Source organism: Cydia splendana, chromosome 6 (assembly GCF_910591565.1).
Source record: "Cydia splendana chromosome 6, ilCydSple1.2, whole genome shotgun sequence".
In the NCBI taxonomy this organism is placed as follows: Eukaryota; Metazoa; Arthropoda; class Insecta; order Lepidoptera; family Tortricidae; genus Cydia; species Cydia splendana.
Genome location: NC_085965.1, coordinates 9969085 through 9986704, shown reverse-complemented (window position 1 = coordinate 9986704; position 17620 = coordinate 9969085). Strand labels below are relative to the sequence as shown.

Sequence of the window (17620 nt, the reverse complement as noted above, 5' to 3'; positions counted from 1 at the left end):
TATTCCTAAAATGGGGGTTCATACCTACCGAATGGAATTGGTTTCATGGTGGTATCAGATGGGTTAGTGTAGGGTAACCGATGGCGACCTTGCTTACATAATCTCGTCTGCCATGGTGTTTCGGCAGGAAAAGCCTTGGCAGACTTATATATTCCTGACATGAGAGTTCATACCTACCGACTGGCATTGGTTTCATGGTGGTATCAGATGGGTTAATTTAGGGGTCCCGATGGTCACCTTTGAGAGCGTCTGCCAAGCACTTCCGGCAAAAAAAATAGTGGCAGACTTCGCTTTTCTGTGTCTACATGTAAATTTCTAACTGCTGCCATAACTACTATCTCGGTATCAGATGGGTTAAATCAGCCCCTTTTTTCGCACCGGAAGTGGCCTTCTTTTTCGTACTTTCGGCAAGTTCCGCCGTGGCAGACTATCGAATTCGGACTTAGCATAACTTTTCTGGGAAACCATTGTGCATTTCATCGTGGTATCAAGTCGGTTAAAAATTTTGCAGCCGGCTCTTCTACTATAGGTTGAATTTAAAAAAAATCTTGATACTACGTTGTAGGGACGGCTACTTGTCTGCGAATATGTCTGCGTTTTGGACTGTAGCTATGAAGTTATTTAGTAATTCTATTGCTCGGTACGTGGGTGCGTTTGAACCGTGATAGGTGCGAACATTTGGATATGCGAAAAGGTTTCTGGCTCTACGTGCGCTACGCCCTACTGCAGCTATGTAGTTGTCTGGGGTAAAAATACGCATAGGCTCCAGAACGGATGGGTTGTCAATACGATTTCTTAAAAGCAGACAATAGTGTAAGGCAAGCGTTTGCTTACTAGATTCATGGTTTAGACTTGAGTGTAAAGTTAGACCTAAGAAAAGTCTGCAACGATTTACATAGCACACGCTGTGCAAGTGTTATTTTAAACGTCAAACTTGCACTGCGAGTGCTATCAAAATCGTTGCAGACTTCTTTTGGTCTAACTCTAGTAGTGTTTTAGGCAAAACTAACCGGAAAATAGCATGAATTATAAATATTATATCATGTTATGATGACAATTCTTTGACATGTATTATAGCTTACATATTAAAAATACGCTTTAGAATCCATTTCGTATGTACTAATCAGCGTGAGCGATTATTATACATCGATAGTTTACAAATAAATACAGAAAAACACATCATGGTCGCACGTCGGGCCGGTACAGGCCGGTTAGCACTATTATTTTAAATGTTCCCGCTCGATATTTTACTTACGAGAGTTGCTGCATCCCCGAACGCAGCAAAGTTTTTCAGATGCGGCCATTATCTACGCCGCCGAGTTGGCCGTAAAACTAAAAATCAAGACACGAGTCACGATATTCAGAAATGTTTGTTTTGAAAATCAGGTTACCTAGTAAAAAGTCAAAAAGACAATTGAAAGACAGTTTAGGTATTTTTTTATTTCATTGCAGTGACATTATGCCAGTACAATATGATTTTATGTAGCAAAAATAACAAAAGTATAGCCGGTCAAACAACTGTGTCAGTAGAAAAAGACGCGAAATTCTGATTGTCTATGGGACGATAACCCATCGCGCTTATATTTTTTAAATTTTCCGCGTTTTACAGACCATAAATACTGATAGCCGTAACAGACTACCGCACCGCTTTTTTTCTGCGTATAACTAAACGCTGAGCACCGTGAAATGTTGCACCAGGAAATAAAACAAGTGGGTGAGGGGTAAAATTGTTGCCGTTACCGGCGACATCTCTAGATACATTGACAAGACATACGCCCCCATACTTCATATTGGTAGTTCTAAGTGAAACAGCCCTGCTTCCGAGACTGAAGTGAAGTTGGCGATTCCAAGAATATACTAAAGTGTTTCTTTCTATTTTATGTAAGTACTTACTAATAGGGGAACTAAAATTTCATTTAAACCTTCTTAATTCAGGGCTAATTAGTGTAGAACCATGCCCCGACAAGAAACTTTAGAACTGTGAGAGTGGCGCGCGACGGTGTTGTGTTGTAGCTTCATTCGAGTGGTCTGTGTTCAGTTCAGTCTGTGTCATCGCGCCGCGAGTGTAGGCAGTGCGCCATTTATCTTGAGATAAAAAACAAGGAATGCGTACATCGCTGGGCTCGATTTAGTCCAGACGACTCTGTGCTGTGTATCGTGATGGTCTGACTAGTACAAAACATTCGTTATGGAAAGAAGAACTAAAAACAGTGGTTTGCGCAAGGGCCCACACTTGAGCTCTTGGATATGGTGTATGTTTATCAAAGTTTTCTGCTTGCCGTGTATATTTTCGGAATGTTTCGGAAACAATATCACGTTATCTGTGCAGCCGCCTGGGGACAGGAGGATATTTTACGGGAATCCTTTGGAAATTTTCTGTGTAGCTGAAGGTGGGGATCTTGCTAAAGATCTAGAGTTGTTGGTGAATCATGTTCCACTGAATACTACTATAGTGAATGAGACTACTATCAGATGGTATGAGGAGAGACCAGAAAAACAGAGTACAACCTTTTATTGCAACAATAAAAGAACAAATAAAAAATGTTCCAGCAAGGTGGTTGTGGACGGATACCCGCAGGAGGTAGAAGAGTTCACATGTCTGTCCAAGAACCTTAATGAGCTCAATTGTTCGTGGGTACCGCCTAAAGGTAATCAGTTGGTAGTTAACTACAACTTAACCTTCTTGGTAAATGATAGAGCAGTGTTACCATGCAAAGTGCATGATGAAGTAAATGTGAGCTGGTGTGTGTGGACAACGAAAACTGGACCAGGAGTGCCCCTTTACAGGCAACAGCTAGATATGTACTATTTCAACTTGACCTCCTACAATAGTTTTGGAAGCATTTCCCAAAACTTTGCAGTTGACCACTTCTCAATAGTGAAACCTGACCCTCCTACAGCCTTAGAGGTTGTACACAATGAGTCTTGCTGCTCTCACAGTGCGACCATACAGTGGAAAATACCGAATAATATGGTGGATTTGTTAAAGGGAGGGGTAGACCACCGAATTGAATATCAGATATCTGAAATAGATAATACAACATACTTTCACAAGGTTGATGCCTCTGACTTGCCACCTAAAAATAGGACATACATATATGAATTAAGTTTGCCATTTGCACATTGGGAGTATGAAGTGAGAATCTACATTAAGCCCAAGAAAGCTAAACTGGACCAATACTGGTCTGACTATGCATTTATAATGATCAATACAACTAGTGAGAAACCACCCCGCCCACCTAAAATAGCTGCAGGCTCTTTCCACCAGCAGCCATATTTAAATCACCGCCTCCTAAAAATCTATTGGTCCCAGTTGTCAGATGTTGAAGAAGCCGGTGCAAATTTTACATATAGAGTGGTTGTCTGGCAAGGAAACAAACATCAAACTTTATCTCCTGATAACAAGAGTTTGAGCTATGTCAGCCTTAACGCATCTGATGATCCCCTGCAGGTGATGGTGTGGTCAGAGAATGATAAGGGGCTCTCTGAAGACTACAGCTCTCTTTACATTCCTTCAGAGGATAACACTCAAGATTTGCATGTAGAATCATTCACCAAACTAACACATGAAAATGGCACTAATGAGTTGTCTTGGCAAAAAATAAATCATAACAAAATTGACAACTACACTCTATTTTGGTGTGAGCTGAAGACTACACAAACTTGTACTGGACGAATGAACTTCACAACTTTATCACCATACATCAGCAAACATTCAATAAATTTGCCCTCAACATTATACCAATTTGCCATCTCTGCTAACAAAGGCTTCAAGAGTAGTGGTATGACATGGGCCTACTGTGATATCCCTAAAAAAGGAATGGAGTGGTATCAGATTCCTGTGTCATTGTCACATGATAGTACATCAGTGCATACCACACATATTAACCTGACTTGGGCGGTTCAGTGCACATTCTCTGCTGGCTTTTTAAGAGGATACATCATCTATTACTGTCCAGTTATTGAGACTAGTACATCCTGCTATGATAATAGAAATTATACTCAACATATTGATAATCCAGACCAAAAAAGTGTCTTAGTAGAAAACCTCTTGCCTTACACAACTTATCAGTTTACTATTGCCCTTGACACGGCTTCTGGTATCAGGCAACATAACAATACAGACCGTGTGACCACTTTAGAAGACACCCCATCAAGCCCTACAAATATCAGGATAAAGGACATCACACATGATTCTGTGAATATCACGTGGGATCCGCCAGAGCACAAGAATGGAAAAAGTATTTATTACAATATTACAAAAACATTGTCTGATGGGACCACAGATTATGTGATAGTGGATACCTTCACACATCGTCAGATCACTGGGCTGCAAGGACTCACTAATTATACATTTGCAGTGAAAGCCTGCAACTATGCTATAAATCGCTGCTCCAGTATTGTTCCGAAAGATGGGATTCATGTAAGAACAAGAATCGGGCCTCCAGGGAGAATAAACAGTGCACCCCTTTATAATTACTCTTTGGGAACCATTAATTGGTTTGCTCCAGGCCATGTTGATCTGTATCAAGTCATGATACTGAAAAATAAAAAAGAATATGAGATTAGTAACACAACAGATCTGTACATTGATACAGTTGCTTGTCAAGGCAATGAAATGTCTTATCAAGTAAGAGCAATAAATTATGATGCAGATGAATATCATGGAGTGATGGGTGATCCGGATTATGTAGAACTACCTGTAAGAACTGCCAAAGGTATTGATGAATATGTAGGTGAATGGAGTCAAACATACAACATGCCTTGTGGCCAATCGGGAGGACTCACATTGACACTCATAATTCTGGGAGTATTTTTAGTTGTCGGCGTTGGCTATGGATCATTGAAACTCTATAAGAAAATGAAACAAATGGAAGACATAAAACCCGTATTCCCCAACGGCTTAAATGTCCCCGAAAAAGATTTAACGAAATACGGTTTCGGCGGCTGGACCCAAACCAACAAAGACGAGAAACCATCGTCAGATGAAATGCTGCTTCTTCCTAATAGTAAAAGTAGCATATCTCCCGTATCGCCCAATGTCAAACAGAGTATCGACAACTGCGATTCAAGCGATCATACGGATAGTACCGCACTATCCAATAATTCTGAAGGCCATATCGACAGACAGTCCTCAATATCAGATACCGCCTCGGATTCTTCATTACAAGACATAGAACACGGGAGGGATGAAAACGCGAGCCAAGGGGAGGCTTCCGCGTCGGAAACTGAAAGCTCGCGCGAGAGTTCTCCGTACTTGAACGACCTGGCGTTCAAGAAGAACCCAAACAGTGGGTACGTGCAGTCTGTAATGAATCCAAATACCGATCTAAGTTCACCAATCAAGAGTCCGCAGGAGCCAGTGAAGTCGCCCGTGGCAGCGAGCTCGAGCTACGTAATGGCGGGCCTGCCGCCGCCGATCTTCACGACGGGTCTGTTGCCGTCGAGCCCGCCACCCGCGGGCTACGTGCGCGCGGACGACCCGCAGGCTAGGCTAATGAACTTGCCAAAGCTCGGCCCGTCGCCGACGAAACTCTTCGGTCCGGAGAGCTTGCCGACACTACCCTTGCCTTCACCTAAAAAAGGCGAAGATTCTAGCTATATTCAACTGCAGTGCTTAGAGTCGCTGCCGAACTTAAAGGTCCACGAGCAGCCAAAGCCGGCGGCGAGCGGATACGTGAGCCCAGAAGATGCCGTGCTCAACAAGCACCTAACCAACATGATGGCGGCGCGCGCGCCCGTGCCGGACACGCCTATTCTGCTCGATCCAGACATGAGTCCCGATGCTTACTGCCGCTTTTCCTGGAGCAAAGACCCTTCCATTGACAATTTTAATTCAATACTCGTTGATTCAAGTTTGACCACTCCCAAAAACTGAGTGCACGTAGTGACTGATTTAATAGACTGAGTGACCGAACTGTAGATATTATTGAATGTGCTATAGGATTATTGAACATTGTCCGTTTAAAAAATCTAGTTGTGTTGTTTAGTGATAATTGTCGTGCCTTATTAATTTATTTTAGAATTTTTAAAAAGGAGATTACATAGTCGGTAAGGATAAATTCAATCTTACATTTAACGCTAATTAACGCCTAATTATTATAGGTATTAACGATCGCTTGATTGCATAAATATAAACCATTTAGAAATGCGACTTTAATTAACAGAATAAATACGATATCGGTTTCCATTGTTTCAGATTAGCTTAGTGGGCTTATTCAGTTAAAATGGAGGGCTTATATAAAATTAATTTGGTACCGTGCGATCTGAGTACAGAAGAGACGGTACTGCAAATAGCAGACACCCTTGACAATCTGAACGGGATAGTCGAAGATGTGTTCGCGCGTCTGAATCTCAGAATAGAACAGAATAAAGAAAAAGCGTTGAAGCTTTCGCAGAGAGTAGAATCATCAAAAGCTAAGGTTGAGAAATTGACGGGCATTCAGACGGCGATCAAAGTGTTCTCGAGCGCCAAGTATCCCGCGTCAATCACGCATGAACACTACCAATCCATATTTGACCTGAACGGATACAAGCATAAGCCTCAAAAGGTTACTCTGAGCAGGAAATCTCAGGGGATGGCCAATGACAAACAAGCACAGGTAAGTTTTGTAACTTGCGCGTCAAAAAACTTTATTTCATTCAGTAGCTTCCTAAAGGTGTTTATTCAATAATTCAATACTAAATAATTCATTCAACAGTCAATTATACTTAATACACCCTTATATAACGATGTATTCAGATAACTACATATCATTATTTATTTCAGGAAAGGCTCCACTTCTTCCACGTCAAAGTGGGCAAGCCTAAAAACCCTGAACCGAAACCGGATTTCGATTTGAAAACCGTAGTCGATACTTTATCTACCGTGGGCGAGTTACTCGTCTTCAACACAGATGAGAGCCCCTACCTCGGCAGTAAAACCAAGGCGCCGGCATACGTGCCGAATGTTGCCACTGCCGAAAATAGGAGTTTGTTGGAAGAAGCGCCTTCCTCTATCATGAAAAGAGAGCATTTGAAGAGAGAAATCGATGAATACATGTACGCGCCCGGAATGGGGATGGTAAGTTTCAATGACTTGAATTAGTGATTCGTATAGCAAAATGATGGAGACACCGGTAAATTTACTTAAATGCGAGTTCGTAAAACATAACACACACTTTGGAGATTCAATTTCACCCAGTAATAAACGCCTACTGTTTTATTGTCGCAATATAAAATACCAGTTTTCTACAAGTTCAATTCATCCATTTTATTGACAGCTGTAAATTTTCATGACACCCGGTCATTTAATACACCTCGTTAATGGGGATTGAAATTAGGGAGACCAGCGGATTCCAAATCGGCAAATTAATAGCCTTAAGGTCTTTTGTCAATTTCCTAAAGATCTCACACAACTCTGTTCACACAGGTCCCTGAACTGGAAATGCCAACAGATCTACCGGATCTACCGGGCATAGCTGGCGATGTCCAATTCTCCATAGCCCAAGACGGGTCTATAGCACCTTCCGCCGTTACCTCCCCAGTGGCTCCCGTTAAAGAAATAATAGATCCTGATCTACCAAATCTAGATCTACCGGATGTGAAAGATCTGCCTGACATAAAGGATCTGCCGGATATAAAAGATTTGCCTGATGTGGATCTGCCGGATGTGTCAGTGCCGAATGTGCCGGCGGTGGAGTTGGGTGCGAGAGACTTGCCGCCTCCGCCTCCGCCGCCTCCTCCGCCGCCGCCGATGGAACCGCCGACACCGAAGGAGACTCCTAGCAAAAGGTTGGTACCTTTTTTTTATATAAAATAGTGGGGTCTTTAAACAATATTTCTTGATAAAGTGAATCATGTCGGAAATAATCGTTTAGAAAGAAAAAAAAGAAGGTGTTTCCTTCTAACTTTTGAACCATCTGTCCAAAAAATATGGAAAAAATCATAATAATAATGCTTAAAAAACTCAATCAAATAAAATTAAAACAAACTTGATCAGTTAAGCCGTTTATGAGTTATCGCTAAAAGTCTTCCCTTCTTATTTTAATTAAAAGCCTGGCAACCCTTATTTGTGACCGGATTTTCGCAGGCAACCCTATATCATTGTATTTGCATTTTGATGTATAATTCAAGCGTCAAGACAGATGAGTGCAATTATTGATATAAAATCACCTCTTTAAACACGGCAACCACACAATAGTGACCGGAAAAAGATAGGCAACCTAGTGTATTTATGTTGTACAAGTTGTATACTTTCCATTGAAACTTATTTCGTTCGTCAGACAAATCGGTGAAATTTGCCGAAAAAAAATAAAAATTTTTTTTATTAAAAATAGCCTTGACCATATTTCTTTAGGCAACCCTATTGATTTATGTTCAGGAACATATTTTTTTTCATATTTTCATAGTTTCATCCGTCAGACAGATTGGTGAAGGTCGACCATATGTGGGATCTCCTACTATAACAGAATAATATTTCATGTTACATTATTTCATAAAAATATAAAGCAAATTAATTCGTAAGAGCCCTAACGCGGTAATTTCATTAGATAGCACGCAAACGTGGCCACGCGTGGGTTAAACTCGTATCCAGAATTAAATAGAGCAAACTGACAGTTGCGCGCGTGTATTTCATGAGATTATGCGGATACTTACATTTATAATTTTATACATACATTTTTGTCCCAAATTGGAATTTCGCATTTATTCCACCCAGAATGAAGAGCTCTTCAAACGAGCTTTGGCTCTATATATATCCAAATCGAACGGAAAAAATCTACATCAAAATAAAAAATCGGACCATAAATAAGGCCTTATTTATAGTGGTTTATACTGAACCAATGCTTAGCTTTTACAACTGTCCGCCGACTTAAGCCGCGCTTAGTAGGATTTATACCTCGTTTATCCTGATTAATATGCCGCGCCCGCCAGCCGTAACTCTCTGGACTTCAAGGAAGCTACAGCACGACCAATTAGGATTCCGGAGTCGTCTATACGGTAGATTGTTTACTTGTTTACTAGGATGCTTTGTAGTTGAGGCAGGTTTTCAGTGTTTACTTTATAATGGGGAAATGGGAGGTTTTTATTTTTCATTAAAAATATGACGGATTGATGGTAGCCCTAAAAATAGTTTTATACTAATTTTATATTTCGTGGAACTAACTAACCAATATAACGTAGAAAATTGGGTTTAGCTTACATGCACTGACGTAGGTATGTCAGATGAATTATCGTACTATAGCGCAATAATAGATGTCGGTAGCAAAATGACTCGCAATATTCTCATAAAAAAACCTGTGGTAGCACTACTCACTATACAAAAATAATGGAGTGACTGCGGTAGGTCCTTTATTTTATTATACAAACGCATTCCTTTTCATTAGCTTAATTAAGAGAGCTGAGAGTTGCGGTGTTCTCATAGCGAGTCGGGACTTTTGTCTGTTGTGTACTAAAATATTTGATTTATTATTGATTTTGACTCATTTCTTCCTTATTTTCTCGCCTATCCCTCATAAGAAGTACTTAAAATATAAACACAGATTTTCAACACATAACTAACTTCTGCATAAAAATAAACTTATGAAGAACCCTTGTTTTACAAAATAACAGCGGACGTTTCGGCTGTGAATATAACTCCCCAGTCTAGTGGTCTTAGTGGACTATATATAGGAGTTCAAGAAAGGAGTGTATTAGACAATGTCCCTTTCTCCGTAACTAATTGTAAGTCAATCCACAAGAATGTTTGGCTTGAACAACACGCCACGAGTCAGCTGAACCAATAGATAACCGCGCGACCATAACAAAAAACTTGACGCATATGGCGACTTGTTGTTCATAAAAAATCAGGTAGGGCTCCGATAACATTTAAAGGTCAACGCGTGGAAATAAACTTTCTTTTTGTTTGCAATAGATTAAGTCACCAAGTAGTGAGTGATAGGTGCACTATATGTATAACTTATCATAATAAACGCATGATAATCCTGACCTTTATGATCATTTCTTGAAAAAGTACAAACACTTTCAGGATTCCGTACTTCAAAAAGAAAAAACGGAACCCTTATAGGATCACTTTGTTGTCCGTCTGTCTGTCAAGACCCTTTATCTCTGAAACGCGTGGAGGCATCGAGTTGTTGGCTCAGGTTTACAGTCCGTTGAAGCTGCGAAAAAATCAAACTAAAGTTACCTTAAAAAAATACGGCCGTTTATGCTGCAAAAATTATATGTTTCGACACTCAAGGGAATCGAAATTTATAGGGTACTTTGCGTTGACCTATCTTATATTACAAGTACAGGAAAGAATCTGAAAACTATAATAATTTGTAGAGTTAAATTTGTACGGAACCCTCGATGGCAATCGTGGGTATAATACCCTGTATTATTTCTTTGATTCCAGTAAAAAGGGGTACAAGTCTCGCGCAGCTCAGGTGAAAGGGTGTAAGATGATGTAACCAATATTCCTTTCTTTTCGCACAATAAAGTGTTTACTTACTTACTTATAATACTTGTACCCCTTTTCACTAGAGCCACAACATTATTTGGCCCAATCTTGATTGTAGTATGTAGGTACTTGTAACGAAAACGTTTCAAGAGGCAGTCAAGCAACACTTTGTTTTCACGCATGTTTCTAGTTAGCCGAGTACGGGGAAGCCGGGGTTTGTAAACATATACTCTACTTCGCAAACAGAGCCTCTTAGCATTCATTCTTTCGCTCTGTAGGTACGCTGAAACAAGCTAGTGATAGTGGTTGTCGGAGGATTCGCTTGAATTGTACCTCTTTTATAATGATGTTTCCAAAATAATGTCTTTAATTTGTTAAAACAGCGGTTGTATTTTTCTAATCATATGATAGCATAAGATGAAACAGTGATCAAGGCCTGTGCCCGAGCCTGATAACTGATAACATTTTCAGCATTCGCGGCTGACGCCAAGCCTTTTAGCCCTAGGCATCAAAACAATTTGATTATGTCCATAGTTGAATCATGTACACGTTTATTTCATGGTTAAATTGTTATTTCCGAAATTTGTTATTACTTTTCAAAAATAATTGTGATATTGATGTCTTCAATTACCGTGATAGTTATTCTATATTCATATAATCTGTTAAATAGTTTCATTTCATAAATATGATATTTTAGTACATTTCTACAATACTATAGTATGTTTTAATTTGTAAAGTAGTTACAAATAATAATTTAAACGTTAGCTAAAGTTGAAACTTCCCATTTTAGCATTAATCTTTCGCATTTAGGCGACACCATGCCTTGCGATCTTTGATTTGTTTTTAATTAATTACTCCATTAATATATCTAACTCATTAAAATAACACCTGCGCAATCTTTCTACTAATTCAACTAATTAGCAGTACCATTAACCATTACTAATCGTTAACCTTAACAATTTAGTAAATTACCCATTTTCTGTGTAACAGCTATTTGATTTTCATTTCTTCACGATACGTAGAACCTCTCATAGATTCTGTTCTCACTGTTCTCAGTAACGCGAGCCCACTATTATTCTAACATAACCTGTAATTATTGCCTTCGTATTTTCCTAGTGCCAAAGTGTTTTGAACCTTCTTGAAAACGTTTATCATGTCATCGGACACGGAAGTGGCTTTGTAATACGATCATTTGTGCCGATTATAATAACTTAAGTACCTGTACCAACATACAGTCGACGTCAAAGATATGTTTACACTTTTGCACCTTATTCCTTTGTAACAAGGCGAAAAATGTAAACATATCTTTGACGTCGACTGTACATCTATATGCCTTGACCACGAGCCCTAATAACATGGTGTAAGAGCTAGCTACGGAAATAGGTTTGCAATAGAAATAGCTAGCTCTCCGTCCAATATGTGACCAGGCGGCTTAGCAAGGTCGCGTTTTTATCCCTTGTCACCATGCCTGTCACGTTCTAACAAGTATGTAAGTGCGAAAGGGACGCGCATAGTGATAGTCGATAAAAATGGAACCGTGCTGAGCCCGCTGTCAAATTCTTAATCGGTTATTCCTAAGAGCTTACTTAGCAACGTAGCACATATACTATATTATACTTATTTATTTTGCTGGGTTGTACCGCAAAGATAGAGTTGTATGACTTGTATGTGAGTCGCTTAACTTCAAATTCGGGTAAATCCATCTGTCAGATTATGCGATTTTGGTATTAAGAATAGGGAAGGAATAAAAAGGTAATAGGGTAGATATTTGCTGAGAGGGTCGAATGGATTTACCCGAGTTTGGAGTTAAGCAACACATGTGTATATTCTTTACGCGTTCTAGAGTTACTACTTTAGCATCGCAAGCGACAAGCGCCACCCGTTTTTGTACAATCCATAAACTTAACCAAAACTGTAACTACAAGAAAACCTCCGATCAAAACTCAACTTTATTTTAATAACCATACGGTTGGAATTATAAAAAGGCTCGTTTTGTAAACCGTCGCTCGTGCGAAACTATTGTTTCAATTCGAAATTCGACTCTCCAAATATGGCGCCCGACATTCGTCATACAAGGTAACAACATGAGATTCGACATTCATTTGTTTTAATTGAGGTGTTTAAAATTTCGAATACTAACCTCGCTATCCTTATTCAGAGAAGAGATTATTTTTACAGAAAAACTTTTTCCTGGAATGGTCGTTAACGTTATACTTGGCGTTTATAGAGAATGGTTGATGTTATTTTTGCATGTTTGACTGAGAGAAACGTACTTACTGTGTTTTTTTCGGGTTCTTCGGCGTATTGTTGTAGACACGTACGTAGTGTATAGGAATTATGAATGAACGTTGTTTTGGGCCTGACTGTTCTACCGTGGAACACAACATAAGAAGCAGTAAGGTCTGGGCGGGTGTTTATTTTCATGCTTTATAAAGCCTATTGCTAACAAGTACTTAAACAAATGAACGACTGTTTATCGACAATTGACGATTGACGCCGGTTTCTTCGAAGGGTCGGTTCCGGCGAACGTTCGTGGTCTGTACCGCGTATCGATAGATTGAAAATAATACCGGTGACCCGCGTGTATCAGAAGTAATTTGATTGTCGTGTTTATATCATTTATCGCTAACGATAAAACACTGTTTGCATAACTATCAGAACATGTATTTAGAAACAGTACAAATCGTACGGTGGTTTGTGATCTTACCAATTATATCATTCTGAGGTAGACCGACCGTGTTCACTATTGGAGTCAAAATTAAATATTGTAATAAGGCTGTAAGTTATAAGTATACAGCGTTGTTTTTTTTAATTGGCTAGTGAGTACAGCTACCAGATCGTCTTAACTTCTTAAGAAACCTCCCCTACTCAATAGATATTGATATATCAAGTTACAAATAATACAATTGATATATATGTAGTTAGTTAATAAGATTAATAAAACAATACATCATTTACACATGCTGGCGCTTATTATATATCAAAAGACTAATGTCTAACAATACGTTACAATTAGCATATAGGTGATACATACACATATTTAATTTATGCAAATTGATGTATTGTCCTGCCGACCGGCTGAGGGCGATTCCTTTTGCGGTGTGCATGAAAATTGACCTTGCCATATAAAGGAATACATAATTCGGACTGCAACGCAAAATAAACTAAGAATAGGTACGGAGTTGAATATGAAACCTAAAAAAAACTTCAAACATGTATTTTAGGTACATGAAGTCGTTTACAGGGTTGTTAAGCAAACAAAATCTTTAATTAAATAAAGTTGAGGTTGACAATATGTAGTATGTAGGAAAATTTAAAATTCAGGTTGCTCTGGCTCCTACACTACACTAGGATCAGCCTGTATTGTGGGTAACCCAATAAATATTTAAATGTTTATCAGTAACACGTAAAATACCTATTTATTATTATAAGTTATGTACATAAGAACCAAATCAGCATATTTTGTTTTGATCATGATTTCAGTAAGGTAGACTTGTAATTGAAGAAAAAAAATGGTAATATAGCATACGTAGTTTTATATCATGGAGCCTGAGGACCTTCCGCGAAAAAATACAAAAATGATATTTCTACATCTGCCTCTCTATCGCTCTTGGCCTCTTGCATATTCGAGCGATAGACCGGCTAATGTAGAATATCAATTTTTCTCGGTAGGAGGCGGCCTCATCTGGTCTCTTATCTTTATTTATTAAACTTATTAAAATAGCACAGACTAGATTGCACTGGATTGCATTGAGTGACCCACGAGGTGGATAATTGTATGCGTAATGGGTTTTAGCTGTGAGTCAACACAATTTATAATAATAAACAGAACATGTAAAGGCTTATTTAAATGCAGAAACAGTATCAGTTATGTCCTTTTGGCAATAAAAATACAGATACAGAGTGGTTCTTGTTTAAATTAAACTTTGCATTTTAATTTGACAAACCACTGTTCTTCCAATTTTTTTTCTTATACGTATTAAATGAAAAAAATATTGTCATATAATAAACGAGTCAATCCGCGATACAGGAGAAATTCATAACAGTCATATTTGAGAAACATTTTGTTGGGAACACTTAAAAAACATGCTCTAGCTCTACAGTCTACAGTGTACAGCCGTTTGCACAGCTGGCTTCAATTTTTTCAATCTTTTATTGAATCTGTCAGTAAGTTGGGTCAAATTATGCAAGTCACCGACTGCATTAACGCAAGTAATTTGATTCCTTTTGCTTTCCACGTATCGCTTGTAGCTGCGATGATGTGCAATAAAAATACCGTTAGCAAAAAATGTCTTACTAATGTGATAAAATATAGGTCGTTAAGGTGAACCTTGCCCTCCTTGTTTAACCAAGAAGATCTAGTTGTCGTATTATCATTTCTCGTATACATTTCAAAGGTTGTTCGTCATCTAAACTTCATATATGATTTTGATTATTGTAAACCAGTACTCTAAGGTGGTTTGTTTAAATAATTAAAGCATTTAATAGAATTTAAAAGTGTTGCTAGCTGAGTTGTCCCATTCCCGAAAACGTTCTGCGTCCTCGAGAAAATTTCTCTATTGGGAAAATTTCCCATTGTAACGGAGGGCATTGAAAATCTATACTCTCCGAAAAATGTCACGTTATACCTGCTTAAATTTTAATTATTTTAATTATATTAATTACTACGGTTTACTGTAGTAATTAATATAATTAAATAATTAGCTGTCTATGTATAAAAATTATTAACATATAAGGCACCAAGTAAGTGTTCAGTTCAGAATAACCTAATTAAGTTACTTACTAAGCAAACTCCCAACTTCGCTTCACAAACATCGAGGAAACAGTTTGGTCCCGCCCTCACTTCGAGGAACACAAGCCATGCGATGCTTTGTTACTTTCTTTACAAAACGGCAATTGGATAAAAGGAATACTTGGGACTTGAAGAATATAAATGATACTTGATGAACCAGAAATTAAAGACACGGAATACTTATGGTCGAATTTATGTTGTATTTGGTAATTTAGTTTTACCTTGCAAGCCAGACAAAAACAGTTCAGGATATAACCTGATAGCTAACGGGTGGACTGTATAATGGGATGAGATGATGGAAACACTTATTAAAGGTTAATTGTTGTTTTAATATTATCAATACGAAAATACAGCACAATATTTTAACGGTGTCAAAGGCAGACGGACTGTCACATGGAATTCGAATCAAAAGTATAAAAATTAAAGATAGAAAAGAGGTCGCACGCCAGCTAGTCGCCAGACATAACCTATGAAATGAACAAATAATAGAAAATCTCTAACACAGGGTAATGATAATTATGGATGTTAATATGTATGGTTAGATGGATGGCAGAGCTACATATTGCCGCATGTATGTACTTTAGGTAGGTTTAGCACATAACTAAAGGTCTATAATAAACCCACGAGCCACGAGGCATTTATTGTTAATTTTGTGGTGTAGTGCAATTTAGCACGTACCGGCTATTAATAAACTGGTATGTTTTGTAAGTATAGAAAATATAACAATCATGCCGTGTTATGTAAAGAAACTATTTTCGATCATTTGTTTTCGTTGAGCGAAATAACATTAGGTACAATGTTATAAGTCCCATCCACAAACCTATAACTAATTCAAACTTTGTATACCTAACATCGCTAAAAAAACTTACCTGTACGGATAAATTATTTATTATACTCCTATGACGGATAATCAGACTCCTAAGTAAGCTAATATTTATTCATGTTTGTCATAGGCATAGGCATTTTACATAGTGTGTTTGGTGTGCCATAAGCATCAACTCTTGGACGATGACATTATCAGTTATTCGATTACATTCTGGTCCGAGTCAAAGAGTCCTTTTGCAGATAAATAAGCCTTAAAGCATTGCAATCCCCGCGTCCCTTTTTTGTTTGCCCTGCAACGTCATATATGGCCATGGTCGGCGGCCGCGCGTAGTGACGCATCGGATAACTGAATGGCATGACTTATGCCGGAGTAGTGACGAAGGATAGGTGCGTGTACGCATCACTTTCTTGTCAGTGGCATAAAATAGCTGATTTAATCTATGTTTTAAGGAAAATAAGCAAGAGGTAAATGAAAGTTAGAAATGGCAATCTGCAATATTTATTTAGAGCATCTTCCAGTCGCCTGGCGCAGTCTTAGGTACGTCACGCGGTATACCCAAACACATTATAGTTACCATGGTCTAATAAAACATGGTCTTCTATTCCCAGAGTGACACGGGCCTACGTCACAATAACATTGCTACTTTATTTCAACATAACATGTTACATGGGTACATTATAGCTAAGTTAAAATATTTCTTTATAATTTTATAATTTTCATTTATAATGTATTTTATCTTAAATTTTACAATAACACGTCATTTTTAATTATTCGTTAGCAATATCTTCCGATTCACGAAAGAAATTTCAGACGTTCGGGTAATTCTGTTTACATTACTGGCAACACAGGATAGCGCTGTCACATTTGACAATTCGGATCTAGATAACTTCATGCCCTGACCGTCATCCTTGTCGAACGCGTGTTAATTGTTATTTCCTTCTCGCTCAGTGTCAGCAGTCGCAGTGTTTTCCAAACTTTTCACGTCGTAAGCTTGGTAATTAATGTGTAACTGTGAATTAGTTTTTTAAACGTTTGTCTTGTATAGATAAATAAAGTTTAATTTAATACATTAGATTTGTTTTATTTTACTATGTTTCTACATGAATAACTTAAAATTAATGCCGTTAAAATAATTTTCACCGTTCTCCCACATTTTAAAGTTTGAGAACCTGTAAACAGCATGATGACGTAGGCCCGTGTCAGTTAGGTCATACGCGAATCTCGGAATAGAGTACCAGGCGGAGTATATTATTATACCATGATTGTTACCTAGAAACGCATCGTTAATATTTCAGTAGGGGTTTCCCGCGAACATCTGTCGTTTCGTTGTACAGGCGTCGGCCAATTCGTTTCTATGAGGCGAATTCGAACTTACATTGTGACATCTAAATGATATCAGTCGCCCGTGCGTCTTGCTTGCGCGAATAGGTACATAGACAAGTACAAGTACGAGCGAAATTCACGTGCGACTGATATCATTTATAGATAGTTTCGGTTTCACAAACGTAAGTTTGAATTGCCTCTTATCTTTATTTATAAATATTATCTCATTGATCGTAACATATCTAGATCTACGTCTCTT

General features: G+C 38.4%; 2 protein-coding genes across 3 annotated transcripts in view; both read left to right on the top strand.

Annotated features, from left to right (window-relative positions):
* Positions 1-1817: 1817 nt before the first annotated feature.
* LOC134791369 (WASH complex subunit 1-like) overlaps positions 1818-17620 on the top strand; it is a 43579-nt gene continuing 27776 nt past the window's right edge. Inside the window, exons 1-4 of one of the 2 annotated variants that reach the window (XM_063762379.1) lie at positions 1818-1881; positions 6200-6602; positions 6770-7063; positions 7412-7773. In XM_063762379.1, coding sequence (XP_063618449.1) covers positions 6228-6602; positions 6770-7063; positions 7412-7773 — 1031 coding nt within the window. In that variant the 5' untranslated portion in view covers positions 1818-1881; positions 6200-6227. Of the gene's footprint in view, positions 1882-5910; positions 6052-6199; positions 6603-6769; positions 7064-7411; positions 7774-17620 lie in introns of those variants that run through there. The other variant, XM_063762378.1, reaches the window with a different exon arrangement.
* Positions 1891-5878, top strand: LOC134791368 (cytokine receptor). The gene has a single exon (XM_063762377.1). The coding sequence runs from the start codon at positions 2189-2191 to the stop codon at positions 5876-5878; it is 3690 nt and encodes a 1229-aa protein (XP_063618447.1). The 5' UTR covers positions 1891-2188.